At 36.4% G+C, this 21,280-nt stretch overlaps 1 protein-coding gene across 9 annotated transcripts in view; it reads right to left on the bottom strand.

Moving 5' to 3' along the window:
• Positions 1-1,248: 1,248 nt before the first annotated feature.
• The window catches only part of numb (NUMB endocytic adaptor protein), a 419,433-nt gene continuing 399,401 nt past the window's right edge, over positions 1,249-21,280 (bottom strand). For 5 of the 9 annotated variants that reach the window (XM_071598371.1, XM_071598372.1, XM_071598365.1 and 2 more), the window contains 10 exons: positions 19,845-19,916; positions 19,664-19,741; positions 18,103-18,243; positions 17,767-17,956; positions 16,177-16,419; positions 14,342-14,365; positions 11,707-11,772; positions 7,492-7,625; positions 6,923-7,034; positions 1,249-3,398 (listed from right to left, as the gene is read on the bottom strand). In XM_071598371.1, coding sequence (XP_071454472.1) covers positions 2,620-3,398; positions 6,923-7,034; positions 7,492-7,625; positions 11,707-11,772; positions 14,342-14,365; positions 16,177-16,419; positions 17,767-17,956; positions 18,103-18,243; positions 19,664-19,741; positions 19,845-19,916 — 1,839 coding nt within the window. In that variant the 3' untranslated portion in view covers positions 1,249-2,619. The remainder of the gene's footprint in view (positions 3,399-6,922; positions 7,035-7,491; positions 7,626-11,706; positions 11,773-14,341; positions 14,366-16,176; positions 16,420-17,766; positions 17,957-18,102; positions 18,244-19,663; positions 19,742-19,844; positions 19,917-21,280) is intronic. The other 4 variants (XM_071598366.1, XM_071598367.1, XM_071598368.1 and 1 more) reach the window with 4 other exon arrangements.

Raw genomic sequence — 21,280 nt, 5'->3', positions numbered from 1 at the left:
CTCATTATAGCATTATAGATATATATACATACATACACATGTATATATATAAATATATAAATATATATATATATATATATATATATATATATATATATATATATACATGCATACATACATATATAATATATATATACATATATATACACAGGATATATTTTCTTTCTATGACTCTCACTCAATTATTTCAGGAGACCTCGGAGAGCGAGCGAAATGCATTATTAGTCAGAAGACTCGGCGCAAACCACAACCTCACCCAATAACAATGCACTTGATAAAGATCACACCAAAGAATTTCAACAGCAGACAAAATGGCATCTATGCCACTGCCCTTTCAGCCAACAGAATAAGCACGCTCCCTTTCATACACTTCTGCCTAGCACTACGTTAACACGTGATCATTTTGTATAATGATCATCATTGTCAATTTCATTCGACATTCTACACCAAATCACAGACAGACCAATTTTTTTACCCTATAACAGGTGAGTCTACAGGTTTTGTAAGTGCACAAACTTTGATATATTACACATATGCATTTATATACATAGGTCAGTCTATCCAGTTCAATACACCCAACACATTATGGAGGCCAAAGCAGTTATTTTTCCTGAAAAAAGGTTAAGATTTAATGGATACTCCCTAGAACTTTTTTGGCTGACATTTATCTCATTACCTATGTTAAAATACATCACTAAAACAATCTCACAACACCTTACACACACAGTTATAATTTGTATATTTGTGTGTACATATACACACGTGTGTATGAATATATGTGTGAGTGTGTACATATATATATATATATATATATATATATATATATATATATATATATATATATTTTATAACAGTATCTCTTGTAAGAAAGTCTCACAGATGTGAATAATAATTTAAAGGAAGAAGGGAGATAGCGCTGGCAAACAGAACATAGAGAAACATATACAAATGACGTTCTCAGATATTCCAAATTTTCAGTGGCCAAACCACTTCATCTGGGGAAAGGGGAAGAGTGCCTTCTTTCCCCAGAGGAAGGTATTTTGGCCACCAAAAATTTGGAATACATGGGAGTGCCATTTGTATCTATTTCTCTGTGTTTTTGTTGGCTAGCACCATCTCGCTTCTTCTTATAAATTTATACATATATATATATATATATATATATATATATATATATATATATATATATATATATATATATATATATATATATATATATTTATGTATATATGTATATATATATATATATGTATATATGTATATATACATCCACATACACGCACACACATATATATATATATGCATGCATTCTTTTAAAGATATACATAGTAGATCAGGAGCTTTGAACAATTTGTTATCCGAGCATGCTCTTGCTGTGCGTCTGTGTACGATCACTGGAAGTATATGCAAACAGTGGGGGGACAACACTGGAAACCAAATGTCTTCACTCCCAAGATGCCTATTTACAAAATTTTAGAATCTAAGAGAAAGATATGATGACAGGTGTATTTACAAGGAAATAACAGCCACTATGAACAGCACTAGCAAGAAATTTAAGTAAGGAGACTAACCAATGAAAGCCATAGCAAGGGTCAAAAGGAAAGAAGGTGGCTTCATTTACTTTGGCTAATCACAAAAGACACTAAGAGTTTTCCAACATTAAATAAAGATGATCAGAAAGACACTGCAACCTTCCCCCTGGCAAAGTTGCACAGCGGAAAGTGAGAAAGTACTTTGTTCCCTGCCACCAACGCTTGCAGACTTCCACCTGATTGGAAGATTTTGGCTCCTTCCAAATCATGGAATGCAAATCTAATAAGTTACTCAACAAAATTTATCAACAACTATCTCTTGACAAAATTATTTTGCAGTCATTAAGAAACCATTCAGTATATCTACACACATACACACACACCAACAATCAACCATACTGCAGACAGTCCTCTACACATAGGTATCTATAAAGTAAAAATAACCTCTTCTAAACTCTCACATGCTCTTATACACTTATAAAAGCAACTTCAAAGCATCACCATTGCAACACAAACCTATCGTCAATGTTACTAATACTTTTCATTATTCCTCTGTACACAATGCACTTATACACAGTCAACAGCACTCTGCAAAGTAGATTAGGAATGATATGACATTGGTTATCTCATTTCTAAAGCAAAAATATTGATGTTAATTTGTTTTAAAAATGGAAATCATTTCATATGTATACATATATAAAAAAACAAATCATAAACTACACAACAGTGCAGCTCACTTTATCACTCAAATAGGCCACTGCTCAGATACCACCTGACATAAATGTCACAAGCAGATAAGAGTGCAGCTTTTCAAGTTAGTAAAATACATGGACAATACTTCTTCCTTCAAGAAGAAAATAGACAAAGGAGAATGCAGATACATGAACTTCAGGGTAGAGGATAACCACAAAACTTGGCTCTCACAAAAATAAAAACATTTGCCGATTAAAAAAAATATATTTATGCATACCAGCAGAAAGAGTGACCACCATTCTCATCTGCCACTAAAAGGCAGGGGGGGGGGGGGTGGTGACGACATGCAGAACGGAAGTGTAAAAGTAGGGAGGGAGGGGTGGGTGGGTGCACACTACATCTGCACCTCGAATGCCTTGACCACATTCTGCGCGAACGGGTTGGTTCCGAGTGGGCCGCCGCCCTGCGACGTCACAGCGGCGGCGGCAGCGGCGGCCGCCCGGTGGTTCCGCGCCGCGATGGCGGCCCACTCAGCGTCAAAGGGGTCGTGGCCCCCGTGGCCCTCGTCGCCGCTGCCGCTCCACCACGCCGTGGCAGATCCCTGGGCGCCCAGGAACGTCTCCGCCGAGCCGAGGGAGTGCGCGCGCAGGTGCGACAAGTGCGGCGCCCGACGGGGCGTGCCACTGCTGCAATTGTTGTTGCTGTTCACGTTGTTGTTGACGCCATTGCTGCAGTTGCTGGGCGGTGGTGGTTGCGCCTGTTGAGTCGCTACGTGTTGTCGGAGGGGAGGGGGCGGCGGAGGCGGTGGGGGCGGCGGGGTTGGCGCGTGCGGCCCGCCGACCTCTACTTGCGGTCCGCCGTTCTCGGCCACGGCTCCCGTGAGGCTACCGAGCCACTGCTCGGGCCGCGGGAGGTCGGGTATGGCGTCGACGGCAATGGGCTGCACCGACGCGTGGTTTGGGTCGAGACCGCCGACTCGCGGCGTAAAGGGCACCACGGCGTTGCTGGTGCTGGAGGTCAATTGCGACGTGAGGGTGCTGGGGATGGCGGAGGACCACGACGACGCGATGGAGGTGGTGAGGACCCCGGTTGTGCCGCCAAGGTCGCCACCGGTGCCGTGGGACGCTGACCAGGCGGTGCCGAAGCGACTCTGGTCGAGGGCCAGCAAAGCACCTGCGAAGGAGGGCAGAGGTCAAGGCCGGTTCACTGGACGGCGACGGCCGTTCTAGGCTTTTGATTAATGTTGCGATTAGGTATATGCCATCACCTACGGCCCTGTCTCACGACATGGGGAGTGGTTTCACCAAAATAGCAACCCTGAGGTCATTTAACTACGAACGTGATGGAATGAATCCTGCCTCTCTATTTTGAACCATTTTACACTAAATGATTCATGTCCTATACCGGGGGAATAAATAAACTCAAAATGATGGTTAACAAAAAGAATTGATTTGGGATTACCCGCTCCTAAATACATTTATTTGAAGACTGAAAAATGAGAAGAATGCGATTGGCGCCAGTTTAAATTGAAAGGACATAGCAACAATGTTTTTTTTGCGATGGCCATTATGGCTATACTGAACATATTTGTTTATCTGAGAAGGGCAATAATACAAAACTTCTTGATAATGAACCCAGGGTGCAGAATTTTGAGAGAGAAAACAAATCTATGGAGAGAAACCAATTTAATTCATTCCATGATGAATAAATCCAATGGGAATCTAAAAAACAAATTTAGCTACAATCTGAGTCACCAAGGCCACATTAAGGCCTAAAGGTTCATGGACCACACTGATAGCAGATTTTGATGGATCAATTATTTTAACCATATACCTCAAATAGTCGAATGTCTCAACTGAAAGCATGTCCTTTCGGTATCACGTCTGGAGATCCAAATTAATAAAAAATAAATGACAGTTGTAATGCCTGAATATTTTGCACAATGGTACGATCCTTTTTCATGGGTAGTAAATATTCTTGCAAAGTTAACAATATTCACAGCTAGTAGTGGATATCTGGATTCAATTAAACCAGTGGTCTACCTGTCCCATTTCGGCATTGTAAAAAATCCAAAATTAGTATCATTCATGTTGCTTCAATGAGATAAGAGGTCTGTTCGAACATTTCCCTCCTTTTTTTATTTAAAAAACAATTTGCTAACATGTTGACCAAAAATGGTCTGGGGTCAGGGTACCCTTCAAAGTAGTCTCCTTCACAACGTATAGCCAATGTTGTTTCCTAATGGTGCCCCCACTTTTTGAAACAGTCCTGGAATAGTTCTTCTGGAAAGCTCATAAGCTCCTCCGCCAAATTTTTCTCTATCTCTGGAATGGTGGCAAGTATTTTTCCTTTAAAAGGGGTTTTTAGTTCAGGGAACAGGAAAAAGTCATATGGTCTGATGAGTAGGGTGAGTAGGGAAGCACAGTGGTTTTGTTTTTGGCTTTTTGACTGTTTTGGTGGCACTCCGTGCTGACTTTCTAGCCTTTAGGGAGGTATTGGTGATGCACAACCCCCTCAGCATCGAAAAAAAAGTCATCTCCTTGACAGTGGGTCGCGGCAGACCAGGGGCAAAGCGTTCAACTACTGACTGGAGGGCCCAGGTTTGATTCCTGGGGAAGCCTCTCTGGGTACCTGCAGCTCCACCCAAGCTAAGTCATTTTTTGGGTACCAGATCTTCGTGGGAAACCATAACCAGCACAGAGAAAGGAACTGGCCCCCCTACACTGATGTGTGGATTTCACATGCCGTTGCTTAGTACTGGGTGACCTCTATCATCACCTACCAAAACAACCTTAAGGTTGATTACTGTGTTTATGGTTTTTAATCTCCTTGACATTCAATCATACTTCTCAAGCTTTTTTGGGGTGGAAGGATGTTTCACCAATCCTTTGTGAAGATTACATTTTTATTTCGTTTGGAGATCCATAAACCCATGACTCATCTCCTGTTATGATCCTGGACAAGATGGTTTCATCCTCTTCAGCTTGATCAACAGTTCCTGACAGACTTGAACCAAATGTTATATCTGGTCTGCTGTCATCAGGCGGGGCACAAATTTAGTGGCCACCTAATGCATCATCAGTTTTTTAGTCAGGATTTCATAACACAAACCAATCAAGATGCCACGCTCTTCAGCAAGTTCCCTAACAGTCAAATGTTGATTTGCACAAATGAGATCGTTCACTTTCTTTGTGTGTGGGTCATCAGCCAATGGTGACGGTCTTCCACAACTCTCATCGTCTTCTACTGATTGCCGCCCCTTTATGAACCGAGTAAACCACGCATAACACATTGTACATTACATAGCATCCTCACCATAAGCCTTGGTAATCAACTCAAAAGTTTCTGCGAAGGATTTGCAGATTTACAGCACAACACTGCTCCTTCGAGCTCATTTCTGCAGATCTGATTTTTTGCCACACTCCACGAATGATCAAGAAAACAAGATACCAACTAAATTGTTGAAGGCAATTATTTGCAAAATTTCCGAGGACCTAAAGCCTCCAAGCAGATTGCGACATAATTAACTGGAGGCACATTATTCAAGAAGTTCGGGAACCTTTTAAACAGACCTCATAGATAAAATTTAAACATATTCCATCAGCAATGAAGCTCAAATGGCAAGGTTTGAATAAATGTTGAAAAGGGTAAAAAATCTAAATGAAAATCTAAAAAAAATTTAGAAAGACTATGTTAAAATATTGGTCAAGGTGTACAACATTACTTTGAGCCATGGGAAGAGGATGGGAAGGCAAATCAAAAGGCTGTTATACAATCCTTGGTACATGTGGATCCCATCACCAGCAGTATGCTATACCCTTTCAAAATTTCTCCCCTAACGCCATTCATTTAACTAATGACTTCTCAAAGATGTGGTTCTATAGTATTCCAATAGCTCATGGAAGAGAACATAAATATAAATGAAAAATCTCAAATAATCATACGACATTTGAGTATACAACTCTTACATACTCATCGTACATCATCATACTCAAGTATAATTAACTCATGTCTATGTTGAGAAAATTATATATTAAAATATGCCATCCATTAGAACTAGTTTTATCATTGTTTATTGCATATTTCAAAGGTATCACCTCTAATTCTTAATTTAATTTTACGAAAACTAATAACAAAAAGTAAATTACAAAGATCCGTACATATGTAAGGAAGGCCACTAAGATGACCATTCTCTTTGGAAACTCATTAAAAGAAACAGAAATATAGTGATTTTCAAGCACTTCATTATAAAACAGTAGATTCAGAGATTTCAGTGGTACTGGTAATGTCCAGATTCACAGCAATACATAAGACTTTGAAGTTGGTTTGCTGAAGTATGGGATAAAAGTACATAAGAGACAATGACGAAACAATATGAGGGATAAGGCCTACACACAGAAGGGTGTACAGTTTCTAAATTAACAAAGAACCTGATTTATTCCATTTTCTTTAACTGAACAATTACTACCAAATGACAACCTAACATTCACTTAATTTGCAAAACAGCATCCTTAACAAATGAACTATTATTCACATCTCTAACATTTCCAATTGCACCCACATTGACTTCTGAAATTCCATAATATTTATATTGTCCACTATAAGATAACAGCTAGGGCATTTATTTACCATTCATGCAATATGCATGTAAGTTTGCTAGGAAATGCACATATATAAGGCAGTAAAATAATGCTAACCTGGAGAATTGTGATTTATGGAATTAGCAAACATTATACCAGTGGATGAAGGTGGAGTGGCCATGACAGCCATTGCAGACTGGTTACTCAGGATTGTTGGAGCAACCTGTAACTGATAACACAGAGCCATAAGGAATATGAAAAGTAACACAAAAACTAAATGATATTTGTCCAATTACCATTTGTTTATTAGAGAATATAATAAGTTTATGGATTTTACCCATCTCTGTTTAAAGCAATACTACTGAAATTTCATATTTACATTGCCAAAACATTGCATTGGCACAAAGGGATATTGAAATTGTTTTGTGCATGTTTTTGTGTCTATTCAATGATGGAAATAATTCCAAAAATTATTTGCTTAATAATCCAAAAATAGCAGCACGTTTCAATTCTACTGTAAAACTGCATCGAAAAAAAAAACAAAACATTTATGATCTCTGGAGATAAATATTACGCATAAGGCCTAAGTTCTACATTGAGATCTGAGTTAAAATACACACAAACATGTAATGATATGTATAAAATTATACTACATAATATTCCCATAGTATATAGAAAACACAAACCTGGCCATTAGGCTGTGAAAGGAAAGGGTCATCATCTGAGGAAAGCAAAGAGAGTCCTTGGGTCAACTGTTGACACATTGCTGTCACTGGATCTGCCTTGTCACTGACTGGTGATGCTTCAGGGATTGGACTCACTTGAAAACGAGTGAAGACCACATGATTATGTTCACTCAGATCTATAATTTACAATAACTTAATTATATCTACCTCATCATTGTGCATGTTTAACTGATGGGGTTTCATTTAAATCTGACAAAAGTTTACATTACAATACTGTTACATAATTTGGTGGTGAATAATATCAGTTGTCTGTTTCAATAATGAAAGCTGAGACTTTTTATTCACAAACAGAATCTGTGATGCATTTTCAGTTAAACGCTGGACAGTTTTTTTTGAAATTGTCTGTCACATATCTTCCCTTCAGTCCCATTGGTAAGTATGAATTACATTGGAATCATCATGAAAGAGTACTCACAAGAACTAGATAGAAAATTGCTATACCAAGCACTGATGATTACCAATACCATTATATATATAATCATTTATTAGCTAATTCCGATAGCTTTCAGGATGGTTGTACCAACACAGAGTATGTGGCAAAGATTTTACACAATGGTGTACAACACCTGTAATATCAAGCAACCACATTGAATGAAAATGTTGTTCCAGCTATTATCAAATTTAATTTGAAACATAAGTCAATAAACTGCACTTTGGACATCACTTGTTCCCTCAAAATTCTCATCATGTGCCACACTCATTATACAAAGATCCCACTGTATACTAAAGCAATGGTTTTGGTGCAATTGCATCTTGTGATCCTATTTCTATGGGCATAAAGCCAATAATATAAACAACACCCATGACATTAATTTTAACTTAATAATTCTTTTAATTAAAGTGTAAACAGACTATTCAAGATCAAAAAACCAGCTTAAAGAAATAGTTAGATTAAACATGTGGAATGTTGGCATTTTATTTCATACTTGGTACACCTGGATTTACAACCAGCTTTCTAAAATCATTGCACGTCACAATATGTTTATAGGACATTTTCAATTGGCCACAGCAGGTGCATCCTGCTCTACTGTACATTCTTCAACCAACTTTCATACAGTAATGGATAATAATATCCAAGTACTGGAGTGAAAAATATGATCATCCTTGAACATGTACGAAAGCACTCCCTCTTCAGATGGTGGCCACAGATTGACCATCAGCAATTCCCCTCAACTGACATTTTATTTATCATGGAGGGATATGGAAAGTAAAATTAAATGGATAAATGAGAATATAAAAGATATCTTCCAATAGTGCATTAAGATGTGTGTATTGCCAATCCATTCAATGAATCTAAATTCCCTATCATAGGAAGAGTCATTCAAATGTAATATACAACTTAGAATTTAGGTGCACATATTTTAAGCAATGAATTAAGATAAACGTGATAACGCTATATGCTTTAACAAAAATAGCAATAATTATTTCCAGGGGTTATCAAGGGATGGAGGTAATCAATTGCAGAATTCAATTACAGCTAAATTATCTATCATTTCTATTTTTGATTTAAGTGATTATTCTGTTCAGAGGAGGTGAGTAACCTTATAGACTCCCTAGGAGTCAAGCATAGGTATGGGGACACTGCTCCAATTAAGGGGAATCTCAGAAAGCTGGTCCTAAAGTGAATTAAATTGGCATTCAACTAGTGATCATCCTGCACCTATTTATGATAGTGAGATTAAATGAATGATGCACTACTCAGAAACTTCTCCCACACACTGAGAATATGTACACAAACACACTGACATGGAGATCACACATCAATGTATAAGTGTATCTCTCACTATATCTGAACATGTATACTGGCTTAGAAACTACTATAGAATCAATTTCCCCAGTATTTAATGCAATTTCTCAAAGTTCAACCAAAAGGAGCCTTTTTCGCTCATACCCATTCATATTTTGAGGAGCTTCAAGAGATGATATGGTTGTATGCCTGGGACACAGATGACATCCTCGTAAGGTTTAGATGCTAGATGGAGAAAAGACTATGGCAGGAGGTGCGAATGTGTTATGATCTTCACACGATGTCTTGTTTATGCAGAATTATTAAGCACTTAGGTCAGTAAATCATAGTAATAGTGAGAGTTGATGAATTATCACACCACTTTAGTATAGAGATGGATGCACTATCATGATGTGTCTTGACACAGAAGTGTCAATGATAGAAAGTCAGACAGAATGAATGAAAGGGGATGCTGTTGATACCTCTGCCCTCTTCCACACTGCCACAATCCATCTTGGGCCATCACCCAATATCAAGAAACCAGAAATCATCAGAATATGACAATATGCCAATAGTAATCCATTTAGGGGTAAATGAAGGAAGACTGACTTGGCAGATGCCACTAGAATTTAATTTTTTACAACCATGGTTTCTCCGCAAGGCAACATAATCAGGTGACATTAATACAATATAGCCAAGCCTCCCCGACCTATTCACCCCCCAGATCCTTCCCACTTGCCACTCATTGGCACAACCATCACCACCCCTCCTCATTTCACCCCTACTTGCCTTCCCCTAGTTTACCAATACAGCTTTGATTATTCAGAGCCAGAGAAAAGAAGACTTTTCACTTCTGCTAATTTCTTCAAAGTCTTATGCAGCAATCACACCTGCTAATCAACAAGACTTTGCTACCCATGGTAACCAGCAAATCAACTTCCACAAAACCATCAAAAAGAGAATATAAATCAAGTGCCATTATTCAACATATGCATCAAATATGTACAGAATACATATTGCTACGATTTGTCCATCAGGTAACTATTAAGCTATACACCATACCACATTGAAGCAAATCTCTGTTTATCCCATGACTGAACACCAAGATGTATGCATGGCATGATTTAAAAAATGCAGAAAGTTTTCGCAAACCTTTTCTGATACTATAAACACCATCTCTTGGATTTACTAAGGGGGGATTGAACGGCCCGCAGATACTTGCAATAGCTACCACTGATGGAATACTTCAATTAAATCAATGAAACTTGAACCACACAGATTGAGCAAACAAAATAAGCTAAAATTTAACTTTGTAAAATTACTAAAGTGAAGGAAAATGTATGATCATTTCTCCTATAATCGCCAGTGTAATTCATTCATTAAAGAAAGTTTAATAGAGGCTGAGACAAAATAGTTGAACTGAGTGCATCAAAATGGAAAGATTCAAACCAAAAATTAGCAGGAAGTCTCAAAGAAGTCTCATGGAGATTATTCTTTTAATATTCAACAGAACACCCTCCCATGAATGTTGAACATTCAAAAATACTCACCCTACAAATAACTGAATTTCTTTAGACGACAATTGAGTGCTATTGTATGCATATGATAAAATGAACCAAACAACATATCACCAGCATTGAACAACAATTTCAGTTTTTGTCTAAATTCCACATTTAATTTCACTTTACTTAGGCATAGGATATTTATATATGACTACAATCTCCCCATTCAATTAATGTTACACTGAAAGGGTAGTATATACTAAGGGATGTATTAAAAAAATAAGATTATTCAACTCTCTCATTTTAATTCTCCATGATTCATTGGCAATTCATGGGAAGAGTGTTACACACCATTAGGCTCAAGTACAGAGGAAGAATGAGAGAGATAGTTGTGCTACATCAAATGTCTTCCAGAATGGTCATTATTGTATTGCGTTATGTTGTGCAGATGTGTCTGAGATGAAGCGATGTGTACCTTCTCCTTCAACAAACAATGGGTGCATTAGTAAAGAGGCGTGGTAAGCAAAAAAATTAATAAATTATTTAAATATATAAATATATATATATATATAAATATATATATATATATAAATATATATATATATATAAATATATATATATATATATATATAAATATATATACATATATATATATTTCAGAATTGTGCAGGTGCTATACACATGCTGTGACCAGCTAATTCCCGGTTTGTGATACTAATTTATGTGAAGGTTTGGTGACCAGAGTGACTTAACAGAGGGGGAGGGGAGAGACAAACTAAACTATTTCAAATCCAATTAGAGGGTGATGTGCAGTAGAGACAAAAAGATCATGCAAAATGCCACAGTCTATATCGCCTGGACACCCACTGTGAAGACCCAATAAAGCCATCATGGGGGGAAACAAAAACACACAAGGGGGACACTCACTGTTGACTGCATTCGGGAGCGAGTGGAGCCGGTTCCTCTGCGTCCTGGGAGGCGGTTGTGGGCTTGCTGGAAATAAAGGATGGCAACACTCCACTAACAAATCCCTCACCAGCAACAATCATGAAAAAGTTAACTTGAGGTGACTTTAGTGATCAAATGCAATCAGGTTTCAAGTGTGAGAGTGCACTAAAAACCAAAATCCCAAATTTAAATGAGAATACACACATATCCACCACATTAGTAGGTAATTCTGTAATTTTTCTTTTCATTATTTCCATATCCCCTTCATTTAGTGACAAAAACATGAGTATTTATCATTAGCAAAGCACTGTTTTCTAACAACATTGAAAGTTGTAAGTTTAAAGCATCTAAAAGTTTATTTAATTAAATGATTGACCCATTTTGACAAAAATAAACACACAGACACACACCAATTGATAAGAGGAAAGAATGTCCATGCCAGACACTTTGACGGCCACTACATTCGATGATTTTATGTGATCATATTTTAAGTCAAATTATTAATACAGAAAATTCCCTTTGGTTAAATTTAGTTTATTTTTTGCACAAAGATAGTGGAATGCTGGTAATAAGCAGAAATGGTGTTTGCCAAAAGTATAAAAATAACTTAATCATTAAGCTGTGCAAATTAATGGAAAAATATAGATTTGAAAATGCCTGACCTCTACCCTATTCTGATGCGTAAATGCTGGTATACGTATAATAGTGAGGAGCAGCATAAATCCTAACTCACCAACAGTGTATCAAAGAGTTAATGGGAAAAAAACCCAGGACCATTCCCCATTTTACTTAGAGTGTTTCCAACATTTAGCTCTACCACAAAATTAATACAAACTTCTTCAGAATTGAAATCAATTTTACATGAATATTCACCTATTTTGAAAAATGACACAATTAGTTTCATATTTAACAAAAATCTTCCAATACCCAGCATTTCATTAGTTACAATTAAAATTACTTTGGTGCAAACTGAGGCAATGTTTCTTATTATTCAATACAGGGCACAGCCTCTGCTTATTAGGCATGAAAGTAAGAACTTGCCATACCATAGTACTTACTATGTTATAGATTCAAACTTTTTTCTATTTTTACTAAACAGAAATATTAATATCCACAAATATCAAGCTTTAATTCAATTTTAATGACCAAACTGAAATTTAGCACTGATCATTAACATAGAATTCATTGCATGATAAGTAGACATTCCTATAAACAACTAAAATTTAAATTACATTAAGAGCTCAACTGATAGCACCAAATGATGAATATGTATTCAAACGGCAAAAAAGGTCAGAAATATTTTATCACATTATGTAATTACCTTGGCAATGATGGTTAAACTAAGGAGAATATTCTGCAAGGCAATGTAGTGAAGAATGCCAAAGTATTCAAAATCTCAACATATTTTGGATAGTTGTCATGTGATAATTACAAAGAGAATGAGTTATCTCAATGAGATCAATTATAAGCCTAATGTCAGTTTTCAAACCCACTTCATGTTCATGGTTACACTTTAAAATTTTTGGAATTGGATTACTTAGCAGCTATGTAAATCCATCCAGAATTGCCTCTTTCTCATCTATTATGATACTGAACTTCCAAAATCTTTATAAAGTTGGTGTAAGTCATTTCAACCAACACACTTGAAGGTAACCAGGTAAATCTTTCAGTTCTGGGGCAGCAAGGTGACACATGATTTGATTTTCCAAAACTTTAGAAACAATGAAATACACATATTTGACCGATCCCATTGCAATCACATGGCCTGTTTGTCTGAAATCCAAATAATTTGGATGTGATATGAAAATATTATTTGGTTATTCCACATCAAATTACTTAATCCAATGTGAGAACAAAGCACAGAAAATTCATTATTGAAAATCAAGGCTATCTTTTTGACTCTTACAAATTAGTAATTCCTACAGATATCATGGACATCAAAAGCACAATTAACTGAAGCTGAAGTAAACATCAAAAGTGAGAAGAATAAAAGCAACAATTTGTACATTGAGTAGGTAGATAAACAGTGAAATCCCTCAGCGATCTCCAGGAGATAGATGCTTCAACGCATAGCTATTTACTCGATGCCAGGAAAAATAATAAAGGGTGATCCCTCGCTAACTTCAGTTCTGCCCGAGTTGGGATACAGGTAATACGTTTAAATGTTACATGCCAATATTTTTGGATTGGCATTGTACTTCAACACTTTTTATACCACAGAAGCTCTCTACATTCATTGGATCAACAAGTTGGTGGTTCACTTCTCACAACCCACCAGAATTTCAATTTTATTATTAATATATTAATACCCTGATCTTTGGCCATGCCATCCATGAAACTTTAGTCAACTTCAGTACCTTTCTAAAACATTCAGTGGCCTCATAGGATTATTGCACTTGTGCAGAAAGGTGTCACATTCAAGAATACCAAAGCAGGATTTCACTGTTTACAACCCATTTTTGTGGAGATCCTGAGAAATGAGTGTGGATGGAATGCATAGAAAGATCCCATGCAGAGTTTCATAAACATGGAGGGACACACATACCCGATTGGGTCAAGCCATGCAAACACAGACAAATATTAATAAATCAATGAGACTTGCCATGTCTCTTACCTGTCCTGCCAAGGGGCAGGCAAGCTGGGGAGTGGAAACAAACAATGTTCATTGGAATCATTATTTAATTCATGAGAAAGGCATATGGCAACCAGGGCCCAAATGAAAATACTGGCAACTACTATACGTTTTACAGCTAAATTACTCAGCAAGGCCCCACAGCATACCATTGGTATAGATGCAAGGCCAAAGGGCCACACTATGCATGACAAACATTCTACTCGAAAATGTCATGGCCAGAAGCAATTTGAGAATGCATATCAATGACTCATTTTATAATCATGAAAACTGTAATCTAGAAGTATGAGTAATAGTAAAAATTTGAAATCAGTCATTAGCTTAATAAAAATAAAATATTATTAGGACAATGTCTTTACAATAATGGTGTCAATGTAATGGGAGGGCAATAAAAGTTGCATGGACATTGTCATCAGACAAACCAATGCCCCTAAATTTGATTCATCATCTCAATCTCAGAAAAGGCAAACATAACCACAATTTTTGTACTTAAAAATTTTAAGTATTCCAGTTAAAATTCCTGCACCTTCAACAACATTAGTAAATTAGAAGTCACATCACTCAGTCTAAACTCATCAACGTCCTCCTCCAAAAATTAGTGAAAGAAGCAGGAGACAAATGGAATGAAACAGTTGCCTATTGTGAGTGTACATAGATACTGAGTGCATTTGCACATTTTTATCAGCGATTTCTCCAAATTATTATCTGTAAAATGGTGAAATAATTTTCAGTGCCCGCACATACATTTTTCAGGTGTAGAATCAGATATAATTAATGTCTATAGCTTTACTGCTTTTAACGAGGGCACACATATTCTCTAATTTTAGAAATTATTAATGATGAAAAATGCTTGGCACTGTGAAATTGTGAACTTGGCTCAAAGGAATTTTATTCGAGGGAAGGCATCAACATCACTTCTTGAGGTCTACCATAAAATTTAACAGGAGAAGTCAAAACATGTTGTTTTTTGCTAGCATTGATAATTATTGAGCTCAATATATCTTCATAAAAAGGAATGCCAATTCAAAATAATCAATGTGCAAATACATACTCATTAGTAGTACAACATATATCAAGAGTGGTGTTTGTCATTGTACCAATCCTCTTGGAATTCACATGCAAATGCCTAATGTGGGATTGCATTAAAAAACATCTTCTCCAAGGAAAGGCACCGAAAACAAAGACATTCCACCACCATTGTATTTTTTGGCACAGGGAGCATCAAACTGACACTCATGGAAAGTTTCTTTCATATATCAATAAAAATGGCTGATTTTTCCCAAGCACAAGCAGATGTCAAAAAAAAAAACAAGAGAATGATGGAATGGTGTTTAAAATTATGTACTTATTAGCCTCAGGAAACATTTAATTTAAGATATAAATATTAAATGCTACTCTGAAATAGTGTTAACAAAAGAACTACTGGGTCATAAACTGGAGGAAGCTAAAAATATTCTTATGATATATGTAATGTACTGAGAGCAGAAAATAATTAACCATCAGAAGATAAAAATTGCAACAATGGTGTAGGATGATGCCTATTGTATTATCAACGGCTCTATTCCTAAAATCTAAAATTTAATGATGAGCACAGGGAATAAGAAACAGCAGTGGCTATACATGAAATTAATGATTGGATCCCTGAGGAATGTGAATGTGACAAGTGTTCTCAATGCACCCCAAATGTAAATGTCCAATCAGATTAGCTCTCTACTCTCAAATCTTTCCTGCAGTGAGTTTCTGCACAGGTCGAGCAACCAATATGTTTTTTTATGAGTTTCCTACTCAGTGCAATTGTGCATGGTCTGTCCACTCACCAGGTGCTTTGATGGGGGCTCGGAGGTCATTTCCTTCGAGGCTGAGAGAGCGCTGCCTCTCAAGCGTTGATGGGAGGTCCGAGATGCGCAGGGAGAGCTGTCGCTTGAAGGGCGATGCATGGTTCAACTGCTGAAATCCACGGAAGGACCCTTGCCGCTGAAGCATGGTTGGTGTGGCATGGGGACGCTCAATGGCGAATGGATTGTGGACTGTTGGTTTTGATTGCGGCATTATTTCTCCACCTGTGAGCACCAAATGGCACATGATAGAAAGAAAATCATTTTATGTCCATGTGCACAATACAGCATTATAAGCCACTCAAAATTTTATCATTGTTGGATAACAACAGAATTAGGACAATGTTCTTAACCTTTTTTACACAACTTGATCTATGAACAAAATTGTAGCCTCTGAGCTGCTAATTACCTTTGCTTCAAATAAGCATAATGACTTCTGAACTACCAACTCCTTTTTTTCTCTGAGTTAACCATGTTAAGCAAAAAAAAAAAAGGTTTTAAAAATGTTAACACACTTCAAATGGTTAAATTTTAAAGATTGCAGGAATGTATATAAACACAAATAACATTATTGTACAGAATTATAAACACAAAACAAAAGTAATCAACCTGAAGGTTGGCTTGCACTAAGCCCAACAAGGCACGCAAAATTAGCACATTAACTTGGGTATTACGCTAAGCTGGGTCTATTCCCTAAGCCTTTCCCTGTGTCCCTGACAGTTTCCCAGCAAAATGTGACACCCAAAAAATTACACAGATTGGGTGAAGTTGAAGAGGAATTACTGTGATTAGAATCTGGCCCCTTGGTACAAACATTCTGACATCCTGGACACTCGTCCTTTTAAGAGTTAAAAATTCACTTTGGTTTCATGTAAGCCTCAAAAATTGCAAAATATAGCAATTTCAAAAAATGAAAGAGAGGACATTGATTCAAAGCACACTGCCATTAGTAACTAACATACAACAACATCATTTCAGCCTAATAACTATCAAATTAAATATTTTCTATGCTTTTAACCCTAATTATTACCACCCTGATATTCATATTTCCTTACTGAACCTTAAAGTCTAGGAAAGCTATCTTAGGATGCCTGCCTCTGAAAATTCAAAGAGGGAAGGAATATTTCCAGAAAAAGGACAAGGAAAGAAATAATGAAGGCATTTGGGGACTTTTCACCTCAAAGAGTATTTAATTTAAAATAGAAAAAAAGCAAACTAAACATGAGTATTTTTTCAGTGAAAAACTCCTAAAACTCCTTCAACAAAAATGTGTGCTGTAACAGAGGTCCCAGCATACCATTATGCGGAGAGAACCATGGCATTTCCCTAAAATCTCTAAAAAACTCAATTCCAATGGTCAACAGAGGCAATATTAAAATGCAGCCAGTCTGTTGCCCTTATGCATTCCCCTGGATGCACATGCATATTGCTGCTAGCCCCCCTCCTCCCAATCTTGCCCCAAAATAAAGATGTTATCTATCTATGACCCAGGAGCCACTCTGGTGTGAGAGGGAAGTGCCAAAGAGGCAGCATGGGGGGGGACACAATATGCCTCCCTCACTCCCGCCATACCTCCAGGCTTAAAATCTTGAGGATCTTGCAGCCTCTCCGTGATCGATGCTTGCCGAAAGCTGCCCGTACGAGTGAAGGTGGAATTCTTGTGATCAAAGGTCATCGTGACACCACACTCCTTGTCCCGCTTCTGCTTCCTCTCAAGACATGCCGCAAATGCACAGCCCACAGCATGACTCAGCCTCTCCCCCTGCCAAGGGACGCAACAGATAAGGGTGAGAAGGGATAGTTGGGAAAATTAAGGCACCCTCCACTACACCTTCCAGTCTCAATGTTTGCCAGCACCAAGACCTCAACAAAGAGTCTGGAGAACTAACAAGCATCAACTTCACTTACAGATTCTTTCAAGGCCAAAAATCCATGGCACATCCATCTTCTTGTGGTACCATCCCGACATATGTATGAAAAACCTTTCTCATGATTTCTGTCAGGAGCACAGAATGACACCTTCTCAATGGTCTGATCCACTATGAGACCCTGAGGATTAAAAGGAATTTGCTATTATTGGTTTTATAATTTTCACACAAGGGAAAACTACAAATTAAAAAATTCCCAGAGTCACTTTAAGGATTTCTTCCATTACTGGATGAGAAAACAAATACTTCCTGAAATAAACATTTACAGTCAATGTTTTCTTTGATGGATTTAAGTTTCAATCATCCCGCCATGCTCAATGCCTCTTCAACTAGAATTCATCAAGTGCTCTCCTTTTTATCCAATTTAAGAGAATTAAATCACAACTGAAAATCAGTCTATGAAATTATCTGTTTAATGGATACATGATGATATCATTCTTCATGCATCAAAAAACTGAAATCCTTAACATGAGGAGCATTTCAAAATAAAAGTATCTGCACTTTGTTGACTCTATGCTAGGGTAGTATAAGCATCTCACTTCCTCCAAAAACATTTATGATGACCTTAAGTCACTGAGACATAAAAATATAGACCCTCATTACAAATATTAATGCTCAAATTCATTTGTTGAAAACATTCAATACAGTTGGCAACAAATTTCATACTAACTTATGGTCATCCAAACAATTATTTGTACATAACTCCTTTTAAACAGAACTCAGCAAGCAGGAAATGATTAAATTGTTTCATTATTATCAATATTATGAGCACTGAAATGATTTGCAACAGTAAAATATGTTCCTTGTAATTAATTATACTATACATTTTTGTATATATTAAAAACTGCCAACAACAGCATTTAATGCAATCAGTATATGTTGTACATGAATCAATGTATATTCAACTGTATAATCACCATCTAAAATTAAATATTTCATTTTTTTTGAACAGCTAATGTAAAGTCAATAATTTATGAAATAATGGAAATATTTTGGAATGGGAACAAATGAGACATGATGGTAAATAATTCATGCTCAACAATGAATTTTAAATTCATGCCATGCCATAGCTAGTTCATTTTAGTTTCTTGTTCATATTTCTAGTTCAATTGCTTATTCATTAAATGACCCACCCTTGACTTAAACCTTGTAGAGATAAACAAACATAACGCCACTGGCCTACACAATAGGTTAATAGTTTTCATTGTTTAAGAATATGGATAGTTACATATAAAAAGTTTAGTTCACTTTCTTAATCTATCTACTATGTAAAATATTATGAAAATAAGAGTAATACTGGGTAAATTTGATTGTTTACCTTCCTTCAAAAATGGTCGTTCATTCTCAAAGGACTGCACATTTTTTGAATAAACACTAAATGAATCGCACAAAGATTATATGCATATTTTAAATATGAGTAATAACCACACACTATATCCATTTCTCTGAGTGCAATATTTAATATGGAATGGAGTAAAGTTAACTCTCCTATGTACAACACAATAAACTACATAAATATGGAATAAAAATATTTCCCAAACCTTAGTCTCATCTTCAACAACCCTAAGTCCATCGCCGGAGACATATAGTATGGCTTTCACAGGCCGTCGCCTTGAGTTCTGTGGAGAAAACCAAAGATCAGAGTGAAAACTCAGTCAGCATGCATCTCAGAAACATACACCATAAAGTGCCCACTTTAATTCCAGGCATGGAAATACAAACCCTTAATACTTTTAAAGCTTCTTCGCACACTTGCATTCCTCTTGACTCAAACACCTCCACGCATCCCAGATACTGAAATATCAGAAGAAGACAAAGAAATTAGTTCAAACTCTTAAACACACCAACCCCTTAATTTTAAGCTATAAAATCCTTTTTGGGGTATCAATTACTAATTTATATTGTAAAAGGAGATTGCAAGCAATCATACATTCAAATTCCAAAACCATATCTTCGGGTAGTTGTCCCATTGTACAGAAAACTACAGCATTTCAGAATGAGCAATTTATTTTTGAATAAAAAAAATGTTTCTCAAATCATGTAAATAAACATTAAGGGCAGAGAAACCTTATGTGATAACCTTTGTGTCAATTATTTCTAATGGGTAATGATAATAATTTCTCTTGAATTGATTTCAATTTTACAGCAAAATTGAATAGCATGGCGCTGTAAATATTTTTCACAGCACAAATCTTTTCATCACATTCCACTGTCGAGGGTACTTCATACTATACCTACAATACCCACAGGAGGTAACAATGGCACTGATTAATGGAATGTTCTTTGGCACATCATTGAACAACTGCAAAGTTAAACTATATTCCCCAGTTAAATTTCCATTGCCAGCTTAATGCTGCACGTCTACTTCCATGGAGGATTATGGTCAATCATTTCCATCCTACAAATTTAATGCCATCAGCTTGGACAGAATGCATTTGTAATCTTGGGGTCACTGCAGATGGGTAGCCACAAGCATGTACCAATCGGTCTGGTAAGTCAAAGATTCGTGGTTCAAGTCCCAGTCAAGAAAACTTTTTTGTGCTTGTGATTTGCTTGATAACACCATTCCTGTGTTCCTAAGCCTTTTCCTTATATATATTTCCATGTGAATGAGTATATATTTGCCATACGGTGGGTTTTCGTGTTTGAAACAAATATACATATATACACACACACACATTTTATATATATATATATATATATATATATATATATATATATATATATATATATATAATATATATATATATATAGTACAATGCACAGTAACACACAATATAGAAACACAAAAAAAGAAGAACACTCCGTCTTCATTTGGAGATATAGAAGTACATATATATATATATATATATATATATATATATATATATATATATATATATATATATATATATATATATATATATATATATATATATATATATATATATGTATATATATATATATAAACATACATGCACACACAGGAACATATTAATACACATGAGGTCTGGCTGGAAAGGATCCAGCCAGGCAATATTTTGATATAAAATACTTTGGGTATAAGATAGTTTTCCCTTCTCTACACTTCACCATTTCTATCCTACTACAAACTCACCTTTCAATAACCTCCAATCTACGCATATCATCCTGCTTCAATGACCATGTTTCCACGCCAT

The sequence above is a fragment of the Hetaerina americana genome, unplaced genomic scaffold, assembly GCF_022747635.1.
Source record: "Hetaerina americana unplaced genomic scaffold, ioHetAmer1.1.p SCAF_10, whole genome shotgun sequence".
Taxonomy (NCBI): domain Eukaryota; kingdom Metazoa; phylum Arthropoda; class Insecta; order Odonata; family Calopterygidae; genus Hetaerina; species Hetaerina americana.
The sequence above is the reverse complement of the archived record's forward strand: the minus strand, read 5'-3'. Positions and strand labels throughout refer to the sequence as shown.